This window comes from Homalodisca vitripennis, chromosome 5 (assembly GCF_021130785.1).
Source record: "Homalodisca vitripennis isolate AUS2020 chromosome 5, UT_GWSS_2.1, whole genome shotgun sequence".
Lineage (NCBI taxonomy): Eukaryota > Metazoa > Arthropoda > Insecta > Hemiptera > Cicadellidae > Homalodisca > Homalodisca vitripennis.
The window spans coordinates 60,727,751-60,753,742 of record NC_060211.1 but is presented as its reverse complement, the minus strand read 5'-3'; the positions used below and the strand labels follow the sequence as shown (position 1 = coordinate 60,753,742).

Genomic DNA, 25,992 nt, shown 5'->3' with positions numbered 1-25,992 from the left:
TCAAGAATATTTCATTGAAGAATACACAACCCGAGGTTCCGTACATGTGGACAGGAAGTAGATTAGAAAATAGTGTGAGGGTATTATGGGATTACCTCAACCGAAAATGATTTTCCTTCAGTAGCTACGAAACTAAAACGTTTATTCAGGTTCTTTGTGTCCCAAAATTAATTTATATTACTCGTAATACGGTGCAGTTAAATAGTCTAGAGTGTACTTTAAATTACATTGATTTATCTAGATAAGCATAATTGCATTTTCATGTAATTTCGTTCACAAAGCTTTTAATTTTAGTATATTTTGCAAAGTGAGATTTCAAAGTTTGACTTTATTATTTCAATATTTTGGAACGTACGCAATATCTTATAATAGCATGTTTTTTTATTTATGTTTTATGTGGGAAACTACGGTTAATGTAATCACAGACAATTGCTTTATCTGTTTATTGCAAAATATTTTAACCAGCAAATAAAATGAGTAATAGTAAAGCTCAGAAGAGTGAACGCGTCATGTTCCTCACGATGCTCTCTTTGAATACAATAAGGGGATAACACTGCTAGCTCAACTCACTTGTTCTCTCAACTGGAACATCTTACAAATTCATGAGGAAACATCCTTTAGTTTCTGTACTGTCAAATATAATGGTTGAAATATTTAATTGTATGTTTCTGTACCACGAAAGTGTTGTAAGTACGAGGTCTAAGCTTTAAGTTTTCATTAATTATTTAATTTACATAGCCAAAGATATTCTGCCATTCAGGTTGGAAAATATAGTTTTAAAAATACAGTAAACGTGAATGTGTTTACAGATGTAGCATTTTTAATTTTAAGGGTCATTTTTCGGAGGAAAACCAAGAGAATCAGCATATCTCATTGATTGGATTCTTTATTTGATACAAAGTGAGTAATTTAAGCGTACTCTTAGATAGATTACCTTGCTGTTATCCTGGTATTTGAAAATTTTTATTCATTTTACTTAGAAAAATTATCTATATTTTCATTCTACTCCCAAGAGAGACGAGCGCTAGCTATTGAAGATTCGTATGTCTTTGTTTGGAACGTGTAACTACTAGATGCGTAGTCAAATTGTGAGACGTTTTGATGGTATATTTCTTTATACCAAAATTATACAGATTTATTATATTACAATTTGATACATTATAAGATTATACAGTCAATAAATATCTTTAAAATTAAGAATTCCAAATATTTTTTATTAACACTGCCTTGTAGTTATATCTTTTATACACAATATATATTTGTGTTGAGAGTTGGAATAATCATATGAGATACAATTATAATTTTTTTAAATCTGCATTTTGTACTAATACAATCCAGACAGTATAAATATTAGTGTGCAATATTTGAAATTTTAGGAATTTGATAAAAGTGTAAATATTTCCTTAAAATATCTGTTTAAAATTTTAAATAATCCTAAATTCTGGTTCCTGTAGAATTATATACAATGTAGATTGATAACCTTATAAAGTTGCGTAGGTGTTTATTTTAATCATTAAGCACTTGTGAGATGATTCTTATCTTCACAATGTGTGTATGTCATTATATTCATATCTCAATAATAATATCTGTATTTATTATTATCTTACATAAAATGAGCTATTACAAGCACATACGTACCAATAAAAAAGTCCAGAATGTCTTGTGACTGTCAAAAACTGTTATCTGTAACAGAGTTTTCAGATATTATCTATGGCAGCTGACAAGAACATTATTGATTACGTTGTGTTTTTGTCAGTGATTGATGAAGAGCGAAACTGATGTCCACAGATAATGACGTGGAGTTCCTTAGCTGGTGGAGGTGGTCGTTACCAACATCGTTATCGGACGGAACGAAATTTAAGGGTGACTATGCGTCATGTTTCATGATCTCTGCTTGCTTTTAAAAAGTTTTAGCGCGTATAATATTGAGAATAAATAGAAAGTAATGTACTAGGGTAATATGAAGCAAAATACTAAAGCATATTAGAAATCACTTTCAATAGGCAACTACAATCAACTAATAGCTATTTCAATAAGCGCTGAAATAAGTTTTTAAAACCAAATGATCGAACGAACAAATCAGTAAATTTGCAATTGTAATGTAAAACCACAATATTTGTATTACTACCCTATAAGATCTGGAATATGATGTCTTCTTCAGATGGATAAGTAATCCACATCCACATTGCATAACTATAAATTATGTAAAAGTGAACAAAAGACACTGAAACGCTACGAAGCAATGCAATTAAAAACACATCAATGATTCGTGTCAACGCCATACACATTATATATACACCATGCACTTAATAACACTGATTATAGATATAAACAAAACAATAAACACAATTCACAATCTGCCCGCTCGCTGTAACCTGTAACACACAACCAACCAAGACCAAAAATAATTGACCTGATAAGAATCTAGCTTGGAAACATGTTCTATGGTATTCCCTTTAGAATGTGACTACATATTTAGTTTTAATTTGTTAGATAAAACTTCCAATTGTCCGAAAATAGTGTCTTGTATGGTTAATTAATGCAAAATTTATTTAATTTTGGTTAATTAATTAATCAATAATTCTAATTAACCTCAATGTTAAAAAGCACAGTACAAATTTAAAGTAGTAGTGTGCGGTTGAATCTGAATACATGCATCTATAATCTGATGAATATTGTGCGGTTATACCTAAATACATACATCTATAATTTGATGAATAAGATTATGATTGCTTAAACAACAGAACTGGTATACTTAAACTTAAACGTATATTCCTTTAAATAGCATAAACAGTACTATTGAGATTAATTATGGCCATTTAAATATATTCTCATATCCTGACTTTAATTTTAATCAGCAGTGTTTCAAAACCTTAGCTCGGAGAGTAAACAGTTCTTGTAAAAAATAATGAAATAACTCAAATTTCTGCGTAATGTTCCATGATATTTGATGAAACAGTTCTAACGATGTCAGTAACAGTTTAACTATATTGTAGACTGTAGACAATATTGTAGACAATAAGAATCGTAAAGTAAATATCGTAACATGTTTAGAGAAATTACTCTTATTTTGATGAAGCCTTACGATAACTTTGAAACATAAGTAAATATAATAGATGTATACATCTTACAGCTTGCTTTGTAAAAATGTCAACAAAATTGCACATACAAAATATTGCTTTCCTTGAGGCACAAAGATTCATTCTATAAAAATTATAATGTTTAAGATTATTTTAAGTCCTTTTTATAGCTTTTTTACGTTCACTCAAAGTATAAATATTGTATTATGTAAGCCAGACACAAGTCCTTGCTTTCCAAACTCTGCAGCTATAATATTCTATTTATTACGTTTAAATTAAGAATGATATAAATGTTTTTACATATAATACATATCGTATGCTCAGAGTGTCACACTAAGGCAGCTGTTGGCAAGAAGGTCGAGCGGGGTTAAAAAGAAACCCTAGTTTACTTATTTATTTAATTATCAACTGTACTCTACCAATTTACAAACAATTAGAATAAATGTTACAGATGTTTCTGAAGAAGAAGGAATCAAACACTGTGAGCAATTTGAACATGAGAATCATACAAAATAAAAGTATAGAACGAATAGCGAGTAACAAGGGCAATAATAAATATGACAATATTAATAATACCATTAAACGTTTTTGGAAAATACCAATAAAAAAGAACAAGTATATAACAATAACGTTATATATATATATATATATATATATATATATATATATATGTATATATATATATATATATATATATATATATATATATATATAGTTTTATCGCCTTACTTGAGAATGCACAACAGGTGTCAGGAAGGTTTTCTTCAAAAAAGGCGGGAAAGCACCTCTTTCTAATGGGGCCCTAAAAAGAAGGGTTTTGTGAGGAACTAGTAAAGGGCTGCAAAACCCAAGCACTATACGGGATAAGCCGTCAGAAACAGCTCTCTTCTTGATATTGAGTTTTTTCAAGCTTACCCACAAAAAGACCCACCGCTATGGTAGAATTTGAAAGAGACAAGTTCCAGCCGAAGTCGAAAGATCGTTCTGGAACTTCTGCATCATTGAAGACACATTGTCTTAAACTCTAAAAACTGCTACACATCAGTGCAAACGGTTTTAAAAATTGGTGGAATTCGATTAAAAAAAGGAAGAAAAAGTAATAGATAACTACAGGCTTTCGCGAAGTTTCAAACACATTAATTTTTAAACTACTTGTTGTCATAAAAACATTCTAACAGTTCCTGAGAAAATAATATATGTCCTATATTTCACACTAATGTTTATTTCAATACTAATACAGTAACTTAAAAGCAGCTTAGGTTAGGATACTTTGTTTGATTTTTACATAAATAATGTTATTATAGTTTATAGTCAGTGTGTTGAGATCAATAAGTTAGTACTTATTAAATCGACTAGATAACTACATTCTGGGTCAGTTAATAATTAATTTTACATCTGTACAATAAAGAAGTGTGACTTACATTTATTATTAAACATTTATTACGTAATACGTAAAGTATTACACAAAACGTATGTAAGGGTACGACTTTACTTTTTGAATCAAACTAAAATACTTGGATTGGAGAATGTTTATTTACTTTACATATAGAATTAATGAATGCTTTCAGTCTTTGCCCTGATTGCAATTTCATATTTCCGTAAAACTGTATTTAATACTCAAAAATAAACAAAAAATATATACAACAATAACGTTAGCATGTAGCCTAATTTAGTATTTCCAAATTTTTATTTTATATTCTACAACTTTAAAATATGTAGGATATTGTACTCTGTGCGCTAGTAATGTTATACTTGTTTGTTTACAATATATCCAGACAGTCGCTATGTTAAATACAACTGATTTATTTTGTTATAAAAATACAGGAATATTGCAGTTCTCTATCACGAGACTAACTCTGATGGACCGCTGCAGAGCATTTCCGGATGCTGAGATGAGGGCGGTGGTGGAAAAATATTACTACTGCGACTCACTATCAATACTGATCACCTATCGCCTTCATATTGTGCTCTAGAGGCGCACTAAGGAAGGACTTTACTCTTAGACATCAGGGATCCGCCCTACTAGCCTCTACACTTGCAAAAATGTCCATACAAAGTTCATTGATACAATCACATGTTGTCTGTTGAAAGAGCCCTTTAAATATAATTAAGTTTCCTATGTAAACATTGTATTATGACAAAGCTATCGTATATTAATTAATTCTATTCTAATTTTAAATTTGTTTCAATTCATATATAGTCTTAAAAGCATAGAGTAAGCTTGATAGTAACAACACTTGACAGCATTTCAATCTTTTCGGGGATCGCTGCAGACCACAAATTTGTGCAGATTAAAATAATTTAAGGTTTTAGTATAAATATGTTTAACTGTAAATTTTTGCATTAAATTACGAGGAATTTAGTAATATTGTCTCTAACTTGGGTACTGTATTAGCTGGTTTCTTTTTGTATATGTGTAAGTGTATATATGCACACCTATATATATTATATGCAAGTAAGTACTATAATGGCTAGAACTGATGATAGTGTATGTTAATGTGATTAGTTATAAATCTAAAAGTAAATATCTATGTTGCATGTAGGCTTTTGGGTGTCAATACTTTGTGTAGAATGATGGAACTAAAAATAATAAAACTTCATTAGCAGTAGTTTCCATGCGCGTAATTTAAATGAAATATTTTACATACATGAAAATGACAGCATAAATTTTGTCTTTACGTGTAATCTTATGAAGGTAGCCCTAGTCATGCTAAGTCTAGGGGAGCCGATTGTGTATGAAATTGGAAACAGCAATGTAATTAAAATATGTAGATTCGACTTATAACTATATGCTTGGTAAATAAATTATTATTATTAACTTAAGTGCGATTGTAAGTGCTTGTCCAGTACTCTAATATAGATATCAAAGACAAAATTGCTATTAGACTAGAAGTAATTTACTATGGCCGAAAGTAGACGCTTTATTACTCAAGTAGACGTCTTAGATCTGTGTATGCAGGTATATATATTTTATTGATAAGGGAAACAAGGCAAACTCAATCGTAACGTCGGAAATACAGTTTATTGGAACTAGAAGTGCTGATACAAGCGCAAAGTCTAAAATAAGAGAAATTAGCTTATTTCACATCTGAAGTTTTAATCAGGTACACTGGCATAATATGTGCATAAAATATGCCTAAGCCCGTTTCTAAACTATATAGCCTAAAGAAACATCAGTTATTATACCAGTACGTTAAGTGCAAAGCTAATGACTTCAACTTTGGGATTCTTTACATACTAGTCTAAAGTACTTCAAGTGTACTGAAATCATAAAGGCTACTCAATACCATGCCAGAGAGCTTTGGAGAGGAATAGAATTATTTGACGGAATAGTTCATGAGTCCCATATTAAAACAGTAATATGGGACTTCAGTCTCAGACTTCAGGGATCCAAAAGACTTTTCTTTAAATTAGATCGCCGTGCGAAGCCACAAACTTGTTCCATATAAGTGGAAGGCCCGTTTCCACTAATTGAATTTAAGTTTTACAACGCGATTGAGACTAAAAAGTTTAAGAAGAAAGGACGTAAAAACATTAGGTGTAGAATCGTGTACATGGTGAAACAACACAGTTTAATACACGTATTTAAATTGGCATGAAACAATAAAAACTAAAATAAATCGAATACATTAAAATAATCTGTTAGGAAAGACTATTAAACTAGATTTACACCTAATTAAAAAAATATTTTAGTAAAAACATTTTACCTATGTTATACGAGTATTATAAAGTCACAAAATCAGTTTCATAATGATGTTCATGAAAGTTTGATAAATACGTAATAAGCTGAACCTACCCAATCAATTAAGAACACAATTCGTATATCATTACAAATAAGTATACGTCAGTGTAAATGAAAATAAAATTTAACTAGCAACCTCTGAGAATGTTGAATTATTATTTATACTCCGGTAAACAACTTATCGAGGCAAATTCTATTGCGTAATAAATCAAAATATTTTATTAAATATCCAGCCATAGATTATTAAATTATGTTATTGTGAAATATATTCAATCATTTAAAGGCTTATAGGTCGAAAAAACTAAAGCTAAACATTGTTTTTTCTTATTCATTTTACCATCATAGCTCAAGATCTTTATAAAATAAGGAACCAATGTCTTAATTTTTTTCATAAAATATATAAATACATTATCTAAATTGCCATACAAATTTTCATTTAAATCATGGAGCAGTAGACATTAACGCAAGGCTTATGCACGCGGATTCTTGTGTATGCGTGTGTTAAAGTTGGTTAACTTATTCACCTACTTCTACTTAATTACAACGTCAGTGATAAGTGACTACCTTTAACGCAGCATTAATTTATGTATATTAAATTATGGTATTTGATTTCACAAGATGTATTGGAACTGTAAAAGCCGAGTTCTGAAGGATCTGATTGGAGGTTATATTAAAATCTTTTTTGAATCATAAATGTCGGAACAATAAGTATGTTTTTTTACGATAGGAAAATGCATTATGCACCGTCAGGGACAGATGTTCGCCCTGGTGTGTGGGACTCTCACCCACTAAAAACCTACCGGACCAGGCATTGGACACCCTCTCGGGAACGCATCTCTGCAAGTACTTCAAGAGGGTGCCATCGTTCGCACAATGGGCATTACTTCATTTTAAAATCCACCGACATGAGCTATTCTGGTGCTTTATAGCTGCTCTCTTCTTTTTTGCCTTAGCACCCTCTTGCAGAACACAGCGACAGCGCTCCACGATTCGCGACTGGACAACATCTCTTCTATAAGCGTCTCCGGCGAAACACGCCTCCAGCTCCCTTCTCTCCGTTTCCCACCTTCTACATTTGAAGAAGGTGTGCAGGGGATCGTCCGAATCCGAATCCCCGTACTGGCATTCCGGACTCGGGATCTTCCCCATTCTGTTAAGGAAGAAGCCGAAACAACCGTGCCCAGTGAGAAGCTGGATAAGATAGAAGTCTACCTCTCCATGCTCTCTTTCGGCCCATCCCCTCAGATCACCTATGAGCCTAAAAGACCAACGTCCTCAAGTCTCCGTCTCCCAACGAGTTTGCCACTCATCCATTGTGTGCGAACGGGCAGCAGCACGGCTGACAGTGCCATTATCATCGTAGACACGCTTCCGCTCAAGAGCAAGAAGATCGATGGGAATTACCCCCGCAATCACAAGGACGGCCGGCTCCGAAACTGTACGATAGGCAGATGAAATCCGGAGAGCTCCTCTCCTCTGCACCGCCACGACCTTGTTCCTGTAGCGCTTCTGCCGCAAGGCATACGCCCAGATCTCGCAACCGTAGAGGATAACCGAGTTCATCACGGACATGAGGACTCGGCGCTTACCCTCCGTGGGTCCACCGACGTTGGTCGTGAGCCTACTCAGATTGGCCACAATCCTTTCAGCTTTCTCGGCCGCACAGGTGATCTGGTCCCAGAATGTCATATGGGAATCCATTCTCACTCCTAGATACTTGACGCAGCGTTTGGTATCGATGAGCTCCGTGTTGACGTTTAGCTACACGACGGGATCTATCCTCCTTCTGGTGAGAAACACGATCTCTGTCTTCTCGGTGGCCAAAGACAGTCCATGCTCACCCATCTAGCAGAGTATTCGCCACAGAGCTAGACTTAGCAATCCCAGCGCCTCATCCAACTCTCTCGCGGTTATGATGTTTTACGGCATACGGCAATAAGTATGTTTTTTTTTTTACGATAGGAAAATGCATTATGCACCGTCAGGACAGGTGTTCGCCCTGGTGTGTGGGACTCTCACACCCACTAAAAACCTACCAGTCCAGGCATTGGAAACCCTCTCGGGAACGCATCTCTGCAACTACTTCAAGAGGGTGCCATCGTTCGCCCAATGGGCATTACTTCATTCTAAAATCCACCAGCATGAGCTATTCTGGTGCTTTATAGCTGCTCTCTTCTTTTTTTTTGCCTTAGCACCCTTTTGCAGAACGCAGCGACAGCGTTCCACGACAACATTCGGGACTGGACAACATCTCTTCTATAAGAGTCTCCGCGAAACATGCCCGATAGCTGCCTCCAGCTCCCCTTCTCTCCATCCAACAAAGTATTCGCCTCAGAGCTAGACTTAGCAAATCTCTGGGCCTCATCCAACTCTCTCGCGGTTATGACTACGGCAATTTCATCTGCATAACCAACGAGGAAGGTGTCGTGCGGCATCTCCATACGAAGAACCCCGTCGTACATGATGTTCCACAGGTCTGGGCCAAGAATCGAGCCTTGGGCAGCACCTGCCGTCACTCTTCCCTACTACGAGGTCCCGTCCAACGTTCCAAAGACCAGTTTCCGATCCCTAAGGTAGTTATTTAGCAGCCTCAAGAGATACGGTGGAATCAAAAACGTGGACTGTAGGGCACCGAGCATGTCAGCCCAACTGGCCGAGTTAAAGGCGTTTCCTTACGTCCAGTGTTACCAGCATTACCAGTTTTTGCGGTACTATGGTCTCCCTGCTGTACTGACTCGAACGCTCTGACAACCTCGCCGAGAGCACCAATCGTAGAACGAACCCGCGCGGAAACCGAACTGGCGGTCAGAAAGTTCCTCCTGCCGCTTCAACAGCCTGGATCAGCCTAGGTTTGATCAAACGCTCCGAGGAGTTTCCCCGCTGTGTCCAGCATGCAGAGGGGTTTGTATGCGGACGGGCTTGTGGGTGTCTCCTTTTCCCTTGCTGACCAACACTAGGCGCTGGATCTTCCAACGAGGAGGGAACACGCCTTCCATCAGGCAGCGGTTATACATATTTAAGCAGCAAGCTGCGGTGAACCACTAGCCACTACTCTAAGTACTTCCGTTGGGATTTCCATCGGGCCCGGGTGCCTTCCTACAGCGCATCGAAGCGATGGCGCTTTTCAGCTCTGGTTCACTGAACGGAGGTACAATCCTCGGGACGAACTGCGATATGCTCCTCCGGTCTAATCTGGTGAGACGGAAACAGAGCATCAACTATTACCTCCAGTTGGGCTGCGCTCATGTTAGGGCTAGCAGATTGGGCACCTAGCCGTCGCATGACGATTTGGTAGCCCAATCCCCAAGGATCGGCGTTTAGATCGTCCTTGAGTTCCTTCCACCTGGAGGCCTTGCTCACCGTGATCGCCTGCCTGAGACCCCTACGGGCATCCCTGTACTCTTGCATTAGAGCTTCGGGAACCAGACCCCCCCCCTCCTTCTTCCCAGGGTGACCTTCCGTCTAAGCCTCAAACAAACTCTCCGTAGATTGGCGATATCCTCCGTCCACCAGTAAGCCGAGCGTCTGTTTTCTCCCCAAGGATCTTTTCCGCGGCATTGCGGCGTCACAACCGCGCGCAATGAGACTCATAGTGGCGTCAACAATGTCTGTGGTACTACCCGGCGCTAAAGAGAGAACTGTCTCCTTGCCCCTCGTCAATCGCCAAGGACAAGGATTCAGCACTGAGCCTAGAAGCATTCCAGCCTGAAGCCCGAGTTGGTACGATTCGGCTCATTCTGCTCCCGATGAGACTGAAGGTGATGTACTGGTGATCGGAACCGGTATAATCCTCTATCACCCTCCAGTCCGTGATTCTTCCTGCGAGTCCCTCCGACGAAAAAGTGACATCGGGGATGGTCTGTCCGTAACCTGGTCTTCTGAAAGTGGGTGCACTCCCCACATTAGAGACCACTAAGACCGGTCCGGGCTGCCATCTCCAAAATCCGGAAACCCCTCACATCCGTCGCAGGCATGCCCCACTCTACAGACTTGGAGTTTGAGTCTCCAGCTAAGATTATCCTACTGTTACCTAGGGTCAAGATAATATCCTCTAGTCAACCAGCTGATTCTGAAAATCCGCTGTTAACATTAGGTGAGAAATAGCAGCTCACAAAAATTGTGTCGCTGCATTCACCCATACAATTCCTCTACTCACCTACCGTGACCTTTAACCAACACGTTTGTATTCGGGACCCAGATGGCAGTGGTCCCCAGAAAGTCCGGAAACCAGTTGGGTCCATCCCGGTCACGATAGTTACTCGCTTAAGATGAGCAGATCGATTCTGTTTTTCCAGAATAAGCTGGGAAAGAAGATCGTTAGCTACTCGACTACGATGGAGATTGCCTTGGAGGACACGCATCACTTTTTTGTTCTAGAAGCCTCAAGAGCTCTCTTAAACGTGAGACAGATTCTCGAGCCAGGAGTGTGCTTGGTGTCAACGGTGCCATGATCTTCGTTAGCACACAAAAAGCAATTACGGCAATAAGTATGTTAACACTTAATGATACTGGTATAGTAAAGTTCATTGAAACCATAAACGTCATCACTAGGAAGTGTTACATGATATTTGGAGGCAAGCTTTCCAAGCTCATAACTGTTATCTAAAAGGGTGGAGCTTGAAGATTAAAGAGATATACTTTATTTATTTTTTGCCATAAATATAGTGAATTATAATACTTGTGTATGTGATATTTCAGTAGCCTAAGAGCTCATGATATCAGCCTCTGATGTGGTTTTAAATAGTCTAAAGTATGTTGGTTTATACTGTGTGAACAATCTCTCATTTCATGTGACCTAGTGAGGTGAGTATGTGTTAAGGTCAAACTCTGGCATCAAATTACAGGCATCTTAGTGTTGAGTATCATTATCCTCAAATTGCGTTATTCCTTGGGCACGTAAAGACAGTAATAATATAATTATAGCAAAAACAATTTTAATATAATATAACGATTATAAATTACTAATCTCTAAAGGAATTCATAAGATAATAAGTTGTTAAAAGCAATGCATTTGCTTAAACATACAGACCTTGTATTATGTGTTTCTATCTAGCGACACATTAGCTCAGTATTCAAAAAATCTATTTGAAGTGCGTAATTCTTAAAAAACTAAATATATCAGCCCACGCATGTAATAGGACAGTGTTGGAACCTTGCTTGTGTTGTCAGGCCAAACATGCATTTGGACAGTGGTGGATGCTGTGTGTGTGTATGTGTTTGTATATATTGAGGCCAACCATATATATAGTAGAGCAGTGATGGGCACTGTGAGTGTTGTCACGCCAAACGTGTAGAAGGATAGTGATAGTGATGTGTTGTGTTGTCAGGCCAAGAATGTAGTACAGTAGTACACTGATGGAAACTGTAAATGTATCTTAAAAATTTAAGCTTACATCAAAAGTTAGTCATAACTGTGTTCAGTAGTACAGTATCTTTTTCAGTAAGTGAATTTTAATTTATAATTTTACAAAAACAACTTATTGTTTGAAAGGTGAAAATTAATTTAAATACACAATCAACACTTTCATGCAATTTATTGTTTACTATCTGCAAACCGCAATAGCATAAAAAGTACATTACAAAATTTTTGTACAGAAACAGTTTTTAAAGTTTATTGAAAGTTTAGATATAAAAATGATGACAAATAATTGTCTTTTTTAAGAATTTCTGGTATTGGATATCTGGAATATAAATAGTCAATGATAATATTATACATTAAATCACTCGTTAAATCTGTTCAGGAACATTAGTTCAGCCCTAAGTTTATATAACATTTTTATTTTATAAGAACTGTTAAGAGGAAGAACGCAATACTAAAAAATGTAATCAATACCAAATGTTAGAGTGAAAATATAAAAAGTTGAGGGAACAGTTCTGCAGGAGCTCGATTACAATTTACGGGTTCGCACAGTCACAAAACCGTTTCAATTGTACTTGAGGTCACGTAAAGTAAAGCTTATCACTGAATAAGTATTGAGTCAGATTCCTTGGTTTTACATTACTGTTTACAGCTCCAGGCAGACGAAGGACGTATCACACACGGATTACTTGTCATAGTCATAAATATGCAGAGAGGATATTCAATCCTTTGACACATGCTGTACTGATTTAGGCTTCTACAGCTCATATGTGTACCCCAAGGCTTTCATGTAGAAACAAAATATTTCTTACAAAAAACTTAATTTTATAATAAGGAAATTAAGGCACAAAATATCATATGTTGTTAAAGATATTTTTATGGTCTTTTACACAGCATTTATATTTTAATTTGCAATGGCTCCTGAAGTGGACAAGAAGTGACAATAAAAAATTCTGTGTGTGTGTGTGTGTGTGTGTGTGTGTGTGTGTGTGTGTGTGTGTGTGTGTGTGTGTGTACTTAATAACTAAACTATATGCAGAAAATCGATACGCAGAGGCTTCTTTAAACAATAAAAGAAAAAGACTTTAAACAATCCTTTAATATTTCGACGAGTTTTTTTTTTTTTTTTAAACACACATACACACATATATACACAAGTCGAAGACTTGAGTATCATCTAGTAACAATCAATCATTATCAGGAATTATCATGTATCACGTCATTATAAAGGATATGACTATTACGTACCTGCTAATCAATAGGAATCGCGTTCAAAGCATTGCGTAACTGCTAGTGTAATCAAATTATTTTTTTAAATTCAAATATTATACTTTGCATCTATATTTTTCTTTATTTTACTTTATTATTTTTTTACATATTTTATTAAAATAGCCTTCTAATTTGAAACTAAATAAATTATGTATTTTTATAAGTGAATTTTAGTACAAAAATTCAATGGCATAAGTACAACATAATATATCTAAACCGCTTTAGAAATATATAGTTATTCGATGTTCAAGGGAAACAAAAATAAAATAGACATAAAATCAATCTAGATAGAACAATATATTATAACAAGTTTCTTATATATTCTGATATAAAATATATTCCATTGCAGTTTTATTCCGTAAATTTTCAACTTCATTTACACATTAATAAACTGATATTTTAATAAATATTAAAACATTTTTGTTTTATAGTGACAAAAAAATTAACTATCTGGAAAAGCACAATATTAAAAAATATATTTCAATAAAATACGTCTAAATAAGAAAAACACCATAAACAAGTTATGAAATAATGAGTACTTCAGGATAAACATCGTATAAAAAAGTCTACTTTAATTATGATTATATTATAATGAATGTAGGAGCAATATCATAAGAAAAGTCATTGAAAAAATTTAAGGGACGAAGCAAATTTTGCCGACTCGGTTAGGACGCCAGAGGCAAGCTTTTTACTCAACTCTGAAGACGTGATAGGTTTCCTCAGGCAGCCTTAAACCTCGTAAACACCTTGAAACCTAATTGTGTTTGAAGGAATCTTATTTGATTGAATTGTAAAGGTTTATTTTGTAATACCTCATATAAACCGATTACATATATAACAGGGTCTCCTACATTAAATAATACTAGGAGTCTAAAGAGAGTTTCTAACTCAGTTTTATGAGTCACGAATGCAGAAACCAATTAGGTTGCCCACTTTTTTGCACTTAAAACATTATTTTGCATTGAGAAAAAAGAAAGTAGTTTTAAAAATTGTTCCAAACAAAAGGTTTTTAGCAAAAAAAATCATGTAAGAAGATTAAAAAAAGTGATGTCGTAGTGTTAGGCTTTAAAAAATATATTCTTCGTAGTAAGGTCAGTTTGATTTAATGTAATAGTGGGTTGCGAGTTAAACTCTCTTCTGATTACATCCTGATGGGATCGAAATGTTTTGACGTGTTTTGATGGTGGGTCGTGGAAGCCGGGGAATCCGGAAGCAGTGTTCTTGAGGGAAATAACGTATTTTCTTGCATTTCCTATCAAACCATAAAACCAATCTTAATTAAGAATATATCTTCCAGCATAATCGTAAGCAAGGCAGTTTTCACATGTGAATACCATGTCGATATGTCAAACTATAGGGAATTACCAACACTTTAATTTGCATAATACTGATGATTCTGAAAGTTTTTTTGAATATTATTTAAAACTACTATGAATTCCTAAAAAGTTTTTTGTTTAGCTCTGCGATGCATAATAACTGATAACGAGTTCTACATTAAAGCCTTGTTATATTAAATAATGTGTAATGTGTTGATTAAAATTCGTTTTGGATCTAATAAATATTACATCTGTTTTGGCGTTTTACTTTATTTTCGCATTGTTTTATATTACTCAAAACTGTATACGGCCGCTATTTGTAAGTTTATTTTACGAGATAGAAAAACACGTAAATACAAATATTATTTCTTAAACATGAAAATTGCAAAGCATTTAATTTTATTCTGCGATAGATAATAATTAATATTCTAAAGTGAATCGATCCACCTTTGCCACTGATTGTAGGAATATAACAAGTGGAGATAGAAACTCTGTTTCAAGTGTTAATCCACCCCCAACTTTGTGCACAAACAATTTTATAATTTTTGAGCCCCCTAAAAATTCTGTACGTGTTACTTTTGGAGATTGGGGGTTGTTTTTGGAAAGTTTGAAATATGAAGATTGGGTGTGTGGTACCTCATTTAAAGGACTCTTAACACAGATTAATTCAAACAAATGTTTTCAACAAGTACCATGGAAGCTTAGTTAGGAACAAGTCCAGCACTTTTATCCCTAATTAGGAATAGTGTTTTTGCAAATTTTACTGTCTAATGGAACTAATTTCTATTACTAAAAGTTTACAGTCCCAAATTAATTTAAGTTTACCATTATGCCAAGGTGAGCCCAAATTGGCTGAAATATTTAATGGTGGTTTATACTAAAAATATTAAGCTAGACTGTAATTTAATGTGGTGATAATAAATTAATGGAAACAAAAATACTGTTTATACTAAGATCTAATGAAAAAATACTAAAGTTTGTAGTTTATCAAAAACCGCTGTTATAGCTCATACGCACTTTTGAATAAATTAATTTCAAATAAAGATTAAAAATTGTTGTTTATTTTGGTGCTTCCCTATCAACATTTTTGTAAACATAAATAGCCAGTATAACTTGAGAATCATAGATAATCTGCAGTGGAGTCTACGACTGATCCACAATTCACAAGCTTTACTAGGCCCTACACAATGGTAGGTTTTATAAAATAATAATAATAAAATTGTAACACATTATTGTTATGTCAATTGATAAAATACACATACAACGGTATGCTTTACTACCTGCTTAGGTCAATGTGTCATTCAATTTAAAGGAACTGTAATGAAATTATTATAGCAGATATTATTACTGATTACATTGTAAAATCTGTGGATTCCAGAGTTTAAAACTTCTGTTAGATGTGGTCTGGTCTGGTTGTTGAATGCATTCAACATATTGGACTGCAACGGTTTGTGGTATTTCATTACGAGTAATATTAATAGTATTGTATTTTTTTTATGAAATAGAATTAAATATTAATTTATTTGAATTGTTTTGGAAACCACAGGTTATCACATATTATTATATTTCCATAAGGGCAGTTTCTTTGAAATTCAAGAAATTGATGTTACAAATGCTTTTAATAATAACAATCAGTTATAACAATCTTTTCTAAAACAAACAATATGTAGACAATTATTATTGTTTTGTTTTTACATATTCCAATTAATATGTATTTCAACAGCAAAGTTTGTTTTGAGGAATAGGAAAAATTAGCTCAGCAGACTAAGGGTTTAGGTAGAAACCGTTAAAGTTCAAATGAACTTAGCTTGTTGCATCTTATGGGCACTTAACTGCTTGGATTATATAAATCTGTAGAACGTGCAATAATTCTCTATAATACATTTCTAAAAGCCCGCAGTGGTACTCTTTATTTTGATTAACCAGACAATTCATAATTTACGCACGAGTAGAAATCACTGAGAGAATAATGGGTGTTAAAAAATTTCAGCTTAGATGCCTCAGAGAACAACGTTTTGTATCAGTATAGTCCTTTCAACCTGGCAAACTCCCCGGCAAGCATAAGTCACATGATCAAACAATTCTGGATTACTGTCCAGTAACACTCCAAGCGTCTTCAGATCCACTTATTCACATTAAGGCTGATCGAACTTTTATGTATGCTATTAAGATCGGCATTGATTTCCGAAATGGGAACACGCAATGAGTGAAGACTGTAGGAGATGTGTAGCTGTAAATCATTAGTATATGCGTGTATCGTGGAATTATTGATTCAGTAATATCACCCGTGTACAGAGTGATACAGATCAGTCCTAAACAGCTTCTTTGAGGCACACCTCTTAATTTCCTATGTTCTGGACGAGGCTGTATTCAATTTAGTCACCTGGCACCTGTTCTCTAGATAAGATTTAATCCAGCTAAAGTCGTCCTCGCCAAATCCAAAATAGTGAAACTTCTCCAGTTGCATATTATGGTCGATAGATTCGAACGCCTGAGGATATTCTAGCATAACCACTGTGCTACATAGGCCCTTGTCTCTTGCATCTTAAACAGATAACCGCACATATAAACCAGATCAGTTCATGTGCTGTGGTTTCGTCTGAGCCCGATTGAAGGTTTTATAAGATTCGTTAAGTATCCATGTAATTTATTATCTGCTGTAAAGTCACTCTTTCTATTATCATAAGAATGGGCCGAAGCTGATCGACACTAACCGGATTTTGATTCTTTGTAGAGGTAGGGCTATAATATATGCAGAATGTTGTAACTCTGCATATGTAAATGTTTCATTTATAAAATGAGTAAACGCATGTGGATTTACCCTTTGATCATGTCAATGGATATGTCATCACAGATAGACTTCTGTAACAGTAAACTTGACGTTAGCGCAGTCATTTTGGAATAACCCAAGAATCTCTACACTATTGTTGGATATAAATCCGATTCTAGAAAAATATATATTTATATTATTAATCTCCTCATTCAATGTACTATCTTTCTACCTGCTACACCACTTATATTCAAACAGTTCTAATATTTATTTGAATCTTTACATCACGTCAATATATAAAAAAGTTTCGTTGACTTTTATCATCAGTTCATTTAGCTTATTTCTAAAGTATGTTAGACTCTGCAGTTATTATCTGTATGCAATTTTGTCATCCAAAATTTTCATCTTCGTTTGCTTTTCTGATTGATCTGATATTTCCTCATTCCTCCAAGGAGCTTTATTTATAATTAATCTCTTTGACACTATAGGAGCATGATCATTCTTTATCGCTTTTATATTATATTAAATAATTTTATTTCAATGTTTTACATTTTATTCATCGTTTTTATACTCTTCCAATCAATGCTTAATAAATCATACACAACCTTTCCTGTATAAAATTGAGTGTAGTCTCTTTATGTGATATATTTTTTGATTCTACTTCTTTATAATTTAAAATGCACAATATAAAATTGCACTATATTCCGTAGTGTTTGAATTGTTAGTTACTCATGCTTTGTACTTAAAATTTACTTGTAAGTTATTCTCAAGTATCGGTTATGTGAAAAACACCAGCTATATCACGTTTCTACTATAATATGTTCTACAAGTGATGTGATACACCCCATTTGAAACACTTATTCTAACAATAATTGCCCTGTTTTAAGTACAACAATATTTCTAAAATGACGAGAAAAGGAAACGTAAAGATATTAAATAAATTTTAATCTCAGATATGAAAAATGAAAGCTTGAACGTGATAACTGAATGTAATTTTATTTTGATTTAATGTTTAATATAACAAAGTCCACAAAGAAGTTTTGGATCTATTAAAAATCGAGTAAATGGAAAATATTGAACAGACATTCCCTTGTTCGGAAATAAAAGAGCTTATCTTCGTTTCGTAATTGGCTCCTTTGTTCGGTTTGTTATGCCTAGGTACAACAGAAAGGTCTGAGCGAATTAGATTGTTACATTTCAAAATCAATTTTACATCAATCATATTTTAACACAACCGATTGCAGAAAACTTGAAGAAAAATTTGCCGAGAATTACAGAAAATTTCTATGTGAGAATTGCATAGAATATTTTTAACAAATTAATTAATGGGAGGGACTCAATTAAACAAGATTGACTACAAAAAATCCAAATTTGAAGAAAAATGTCAAATAAAAAATTTTTACGGAATACAAGAATGTTGAAGTAACTCACACTTATTTTTATTACAGACTCAGCAGAACTAAAGACCAGGAGAACTCCTTAAAAAGTAAGGCGCCAGGGCGTGGGTAGGGCACAAGGGATGATTAAGAAAGGTCTCTTTGTTACATTGGATATCTCAGTAATGATAACAGTAAGCTCTTAAGAATAGACCCTTCTGCCGACATTAAGATTCATTTTCTTCAAAAGAATTGTATTCCAATATATTTATGCAAACGAATGAAATGAAATTAGACATCTAAGAACACTAAAGTTTTGTAAATTTTTAGTGTTTATAATTAATTTTCTTATTACTTTCTACAATGAGTTATTGTTAGAAAATTACATGCACTTTGCTAAAAGATATCCTTTTAATTCAAATTGTAACTGTAAAAAGACTCATGTACACTAAGAAGTTTGTAAAAAAATGGCGAATACCCTTAAGCTGTTTAAATAAGTAAACACAATGCCGGATACATATCTATCCGTGCATCCCTGTAGCTTCGGCGGTTATCTAATTGCGTTTACTATAATTTAGTCACAGCGTCGTGGTTATGTAAAACAACTTACATTTGTTACTCTTATGGTAAAACTTGTATATTCATGGCCATTGTCATTAATTTGGTTTGAGTATGTTTTGTCCATTCTTTGTCCCATAGTGTATGTTAAAATAGATTTTGTTTTGTTTTCTGATCAATAAAATATATCCACATACATCCACAATCTTACAAGCATTATATATGTATTACAGACTGACCAAGGATTGTGAATACCTTACATTTGCTAGATCGTACGTATAAATAAAATACTTTTACGAAACCATAATTTTCCTATCTGGATATTTTTACTATGTTCTCAACATCGGTTGGAGAAAAGGTTAACAATGAGAAATGTTGATAGTATCTGTGCTTTCAAGACTGTTAATATAAAAAGATTGAAAATAGTGGTTAAATTAATTAAGAATATGATTGTGTTGTCATAACGCGTTGTTTGAACTAAACTAGACGGGGTGATTCTCCTCTAAGCAGCTTCTGAAATAAATGTATCCAACGACTGATGGAGAGAAAAGTATCAGCGTATTTCAGTATACAGTGCTGAAGTGTAGTTAATGGAGTCAAGATTATAACAAATAGATGAACAATGGGGAATATGTTCATGGTCGGTGGAGTTTGAGGATTGACGGGAGTGTCGTCTAGCAATGCCCTTGGACGTAGCAGTTTGTGCAGTGGAGCATGGTGCTCACGGAGCTCATCATGATAGTGTTCAGAGCAAATCAAGGGGTTTCATATAGCAAACGAACAACGGTGTGTTGGAATGATAGAGCTGTTTCCAGGTGGTAGCAGCCAGCTATTTGTAACACAGAGGTCTAGCGTAGGTTATGGATTGCCTTTTAATCAAGGTGTAAGGAGCAGCCTTGTGGAGGCGAAGAAGCGGAGCAAGAGACATTAATGCCGCCCGGCTAGTCTGCATCCTGCGAGTTTCAGTAACCTTTATCGAGAGCCGCCTGCGCAGTACCATCCCGAGGTAACTTATTGGGGTCTGTCACCCTAGACAGTCAGGACTTCGCAAAGACCTGGGCCATAGTCCTCCTAGGAGAAACAAATCGCCTCACGTTGGTTCGAGTTTGTCATGATCCGCCAATAAGAAACCCATGGAGAGACCAAATAAATGTATTTGACGCTGTTTTTAAATGCATGATTGGCGCAGCCGGATCGACAGGGCCATGAATAGGACATCGTCTGCGTAGAGAGCCACGGAGATGATTGGCAACAGATGCATATCATTATAATACCACAGGAAGAGGTTCGGCCCAAAAGCTGATCGCTGTAGCATACCAGCATTCACTGGTCATACGGAGGAAGTGGTCGTCCTAACAGAGACCCAGAAGCGGCGTCCAGTCAGGAAGGAGAGAAGCAATTGGAACAACTAACGCGGCAGGGGACTGCGAACCAACGTGTATAGGAGACTTCATGCCACACCCTGTCAAAAGCCTTATTAATAGCCAGGATACCTGTAGTAGTGAACAGGGTAGTTACACCTTGCCAGTTGGAGGTAGTAAGGCGCTCCCGGCGAAAGCGGTACTGATCACTGCGTATCTGATGGTGGAAGTTCTCAGGAAACCTGGCCAATATAAACTGTTCTAAAACCTTAGAGAGGGTAGGGGGATTGGGAAATTGACCTACAGTTTTCAGGTTGGAGCAGGTCCCTTGCCAGCTCTGTGTATAACTACGAGCTTAGCCAGCTTTCAGGGTGTTAGAAATTTTCCAAGAGAGAGAGAGTGACAGGAGTTCATGATGCCATTGACCCAATGCAACGCCAATTCCGGGAGACGTTTAATGACTGCAGAACCAATAATTTGGGGATCAGCAGATTTCAGAGAAGGTAGCCCGGAGACGGAGGCGGCAGCTTTAGTATAAGTTATAGGTAAAGGATCGCCGACGTCTTCATCATCAGAACCCTCTCGATCAAAAGCCTTCAGCCACAGGTAAATGATGTTATTGTGGGCAGGGTCTTCAACGCCAGGTGCCAATTCCTCCGCAAAAGGCTTCAGCGTTATCCTGTGCAAGATAAATCAGATCTTATCTAACAACAAGGGGGAGTGTATCGGCTTCTTAGACCACAGGGTGCATGCCAGACGCCATAGGGAATAGGAATTGTGTATAGCGTCGAGGATATCCAGGAAGTCCTTCATCACCCTGCAGAATGTTCTTCTAGCAGCCGTTCCCAAGTATGAGACAATACATAGTCGGTATAGAGATCACACGAACAAATAAATAAATACAGTGATGCCTAATACATTACAAAAGAACAAGAATGAACGAATATGTAAGTTTACAAAATAAAACTGTTTTTATAACCCTATTGTGACTCATTCATAACGCGTTGTTTACACAGAAAATTTGTTTACTTTTAACAGGCTCTTTCAATTAATAATATTTTTAGCTGTAATGCAACATTAGAGACCACGATGGGATTTTCGCAACAGTAGAGATCAGTGGAGCGTAGCCTGGAGGGATTTTACGAAATAGGAACAAGACAAATTCTTTAGCCAGGGATCCTAACAATGAAAATGTATATGTTCAGCACTATCGGTCTAGTAGTTATTACGTGAATGAGTAACACAGAAAAAGCTACCAATAGACTTTTATATTATATAATTATATAAATTTAAATATAAATCTTTAAAAAACTGCATTTCAAGTATTACATTTTCTGTTATAATTTTTTTTATTTCATGAAGCTTGTTATGTGATTTGAGTTAAACCTCATTATAACTGATAAGTAGTACTTGTTATTTTACTGTTGTTCTATGCAGTTATTATTACAAGATAAGTTTTATAATCTAAACTAAAAAAACCAGTAAAACTCTATCATAATTTAAATTGCTCCTTAAACATTGACGTTAAAATAAAGAGGTTGTCTGTTCTACCTGTTTATATGGTCTTAGGTTTTCCCTGTGATTCATTCTTAAACTACATGAAAATTATTATAGAATTTTTACCAAATAAAATTAAACTGTATTGGACTCTTCTCCACTAGTACCACAATGTTATCATATAATTGATAATTTATGTATTAATTAACTTAAGTTGTTTTATACATACATTTCGTCATCTTTGAAAAATATGTAAGTTTTTATTTTTTATAACACATGTAAAATTTTTAAATATAAATATTTAGTTATATTATTAATATTTTTATTATGTATGTATTAATATTTATTACAATACACCGGTATGTAATGAATTATTCTAGATACCCGTATTAAGTTAACTTTTTAATATTTTGTCTTCACAACTAACTTTAAGGCAGTAAATGTTTAGGTAGCTTCACAAAACAGATACATAGAAGAGTATCAACACAAAAACGTATTTTATGTACAATAAACAGAGAACATACGATTAAATCAAGTCCGCTAGTTAGTTATTGCTATTATAAGTAATCCATTAAAACGTATAATTAGCTACAGACAACTATTTACTTGATTAGTTTGGCTGAAAAGTAATAACATTAATCGTACAAATACACATTATTTACCAAGAATATTAAATAACGTGAATTAGCAAGTAACATTTACCATGGAATTTATAGGAGAGTGTTCATTAATGTTTATAAATGTTACGCAGTCAGTAAGCAATACAGTGTTTCTTTTGTTTATATTGGGTATTTTAATGTCTCTTTCGAATACAGGACGCAAATAGCGTGTAGGAAGAAATGGCGTGAACTATATTTTTGAAAGACATGACTCTTATCAGTAACGTTAGTAACGTAATTCTTTACAACTTCTTCCCAAGCAGAGGTAAGTGATGGAAGAAGGTTTTTCAATATACCTGTATAAACTGTATTTTATAGGAAAAGAGGGGCTCTTAGAATATAATTTTCTTTTCTACAGAAGGTAACAAACCCAAGTAACTTACATTTTCCTCGCTTCAAAGAAAAGCTGTCTGTTTCTGTTACATGCCAAAGTCATACACGGAGTATATATGTGTGCTAGAATCTGAATAAATATATTGATATAGAATATTTTACATAATATTTCGTAAGGGTGGGGCATAGAGATACAAATACCATCAAAGCACTAGAAATAATGTGCTAAACGAGATGTAAGATTTTTATTCATGTGAGTTTATTTTATTTTACACCTAATAAAATGTAATGTATTATTTATTGTTTAGAAAAATGATATTACATATATAATAAGTAGATTAAAGTTACATCTTAATGTACTTGACAAAAATTAATTTCTTCTCTGGTGGCATTAAGGATAATTATATTGTAAAGTAAGATTTCAAGGCACGGGTAAAGCAGAGAGAGGGGAGTAAAAGAGAGAGAGAGAGAGAGAGAGAGAGAGAGAGAGATCTTTTTGTCACTTTAGACCTCTTGGTAACACTTATAGTGCAATCGTAAGTATGCAAGGTTACTTCAACTGTAACGTGTTTATTTCATAAGAAAACACTATTATTTAGTTCTTGTTTCTAGATACACCATTACAATAATGGTGCTAAGAAATAAAAAATGGAATCTTTCAGTGTCACATATTTATGCAATGTCTATGTCAGGATTTTATTTATATTCTTTTTATTAGGACAAATCATTTAGCAATAATATATGCAGTTTTCACTGACACGAAATGTGACTAACTAAAAACCAATAGATATGTATGTATAAAATGTATAAACTCGCTTTCTTATTTGCTAATCAGCATCTTTTAAACTAATAATAATGAATAAAAGACTCAAATAAGAGTTAATACCCATTGTAATTGTTGACAATATAGTAATGCTAACATCACATCGCCGTTGGATAAATATATCTAAAAAAATTAGGTATAACATGCACACATACATATAATTAGAATTATACCAAAAATATACCCTTAGGGTACACATGATTTCTTTTTCCTATCTTCTTTACAGAGGAATTTCCGCACTCCAAGATCCAATTCATTCAATGTAGACATTTCATCCAAGCATATAAAAAAGTTTGTAGAAAACAAGAAATTGTATCTCAGTGTTAAAGAATAAATTTTGTTGACAGATTCAACATACAGTCTACTGGGAATAATCTCTAGAATTATTGAAATGTCACTGTTCCTATTATTCATAACCCACTAACTCAGAAAATTGCCAGGTAATTTGTGGTGGAATAGTAGAAAGTACACGGACAGTCGGGTACTGTACTAGTTATTAAGTCAGTGGTTGTTGCAGTTCTTATCCACATCGTGGAATATGCTAGTCCTTAAATACAATCCTTGGATTGTTTTAAAAACTGCAACTCTAGAATGTTATTAATTTCGTGGCTCTAATGCTGTTATAAACATTCGTATAAAATTAAATCATCATGAATGATTTGTTATTTGAGAAATAATCGTAATCATGAAGATGAATTCAAATATTTAAACATTATTTGCAATATTAAAAATAATAAATTTATTTAGTTTGTTGTGAAAGTATATATTATAGAATAAAGGGCGTTTTAAAAAGAAATATTTGTAAACCACAGAGCTACAATGACTGGAGTTAGTTGCTCTAATACTCTCACTCTATCTGTTAATTATGGAAATTCTACTAGTGGATTTTACTTGAGAGTCCACCTTTAGAAGAACTAGAAAGTCAATGTAAAAGCTATAATGTTTCAACCAGACGTTTAAAATATTGTACTGTTATTCATTTATGTTGGCTCAATGTAAACAAACAAACACATGTTACTAAAAACATATATTATTAGTAATTTCTCTTTGATGTATAAAAACTCTATTGATATTTGGGATAAAAATAAAAGGGCTGTACATCACTCTATTGCTACATTATATCATATCCTTTGCTATTCCATTGTTGGATTATTTTTAATTATTAGCCTATGAGTATTTCACAATTCTTATTTCCGTCTTTTACTTAACTCACTTTATATTATTACTCACCTATTAACATATATTTTATTTCAATCTAATATTAGGAAGAAAATAAATAAATCAATCTTGAATTTCTAATATTAATGAAATTTACCAAAGGTACATACAGTAAGGGACAAATGGATTTGAAAATGTTTAATACCATGTAGGAGTTTAATAGATATTTGAATTCATCACAATCTTCTTCACGTTAACCCAATGTATTATTGTTTCAGTACGTGTGACTGACGCGACGGAGTATAACGGGTACGGCGGTATCCCAAGACAACAGAGTCAAGCAACGTCGAGCGAAGCTGCTGTTTTGGAGACCGCTGAACGAGCCTGTCCTGCCTGACTATACACTGACAGAGGTCCCTAAGTCATCTTTAATCGTTAGTCTATTGGTTGTGTTCTTAATCCTAACAACACGTCGTGGTAAAATAAGACATCAATCTACTTCTTTAACTCGTAAATACAAGTATTTTAATTTAGAGATCATCAACATTGTCACATCACGAATTACAACTACAATACCAGTGTATAATAATTATATCTAGAATCTTCCCATGGTTATGAGTTTATCTGTTTGCGAAACAGCTTCAGTAATCAATCTATCAACAGAAAAACCTTGGGTACGTGCTTTGTATTT

At 34.4% G+C, this 25,992-nt stretch overlaps 1 protein-coding gene across 1 annotated transcript in view; it reads left to right on the top strand.

Moving 5' to 3' along the window:
* LOC124363489 overlaps positions 1-25,713 on the top strand; it is a 55,418-nt gene extending 29,705 nt beyond the window's left edge. Inside the window, exon 3 of the mRNA XM_046818738.1 lies at positions 25,580-25,713. Within this exon, the coding sequence (XP_046674694.1) occupies positions 25,580-25,698 (119 nt within the window). The 3' untranslated portion in view covers positions 25,699-25,713. The remainder of the gene's footprint in view (positions 1-25,579) is intronic.
* The last annotated feature ends 279 nt before the right edge of the window (positions 25,714-25,992 follow it).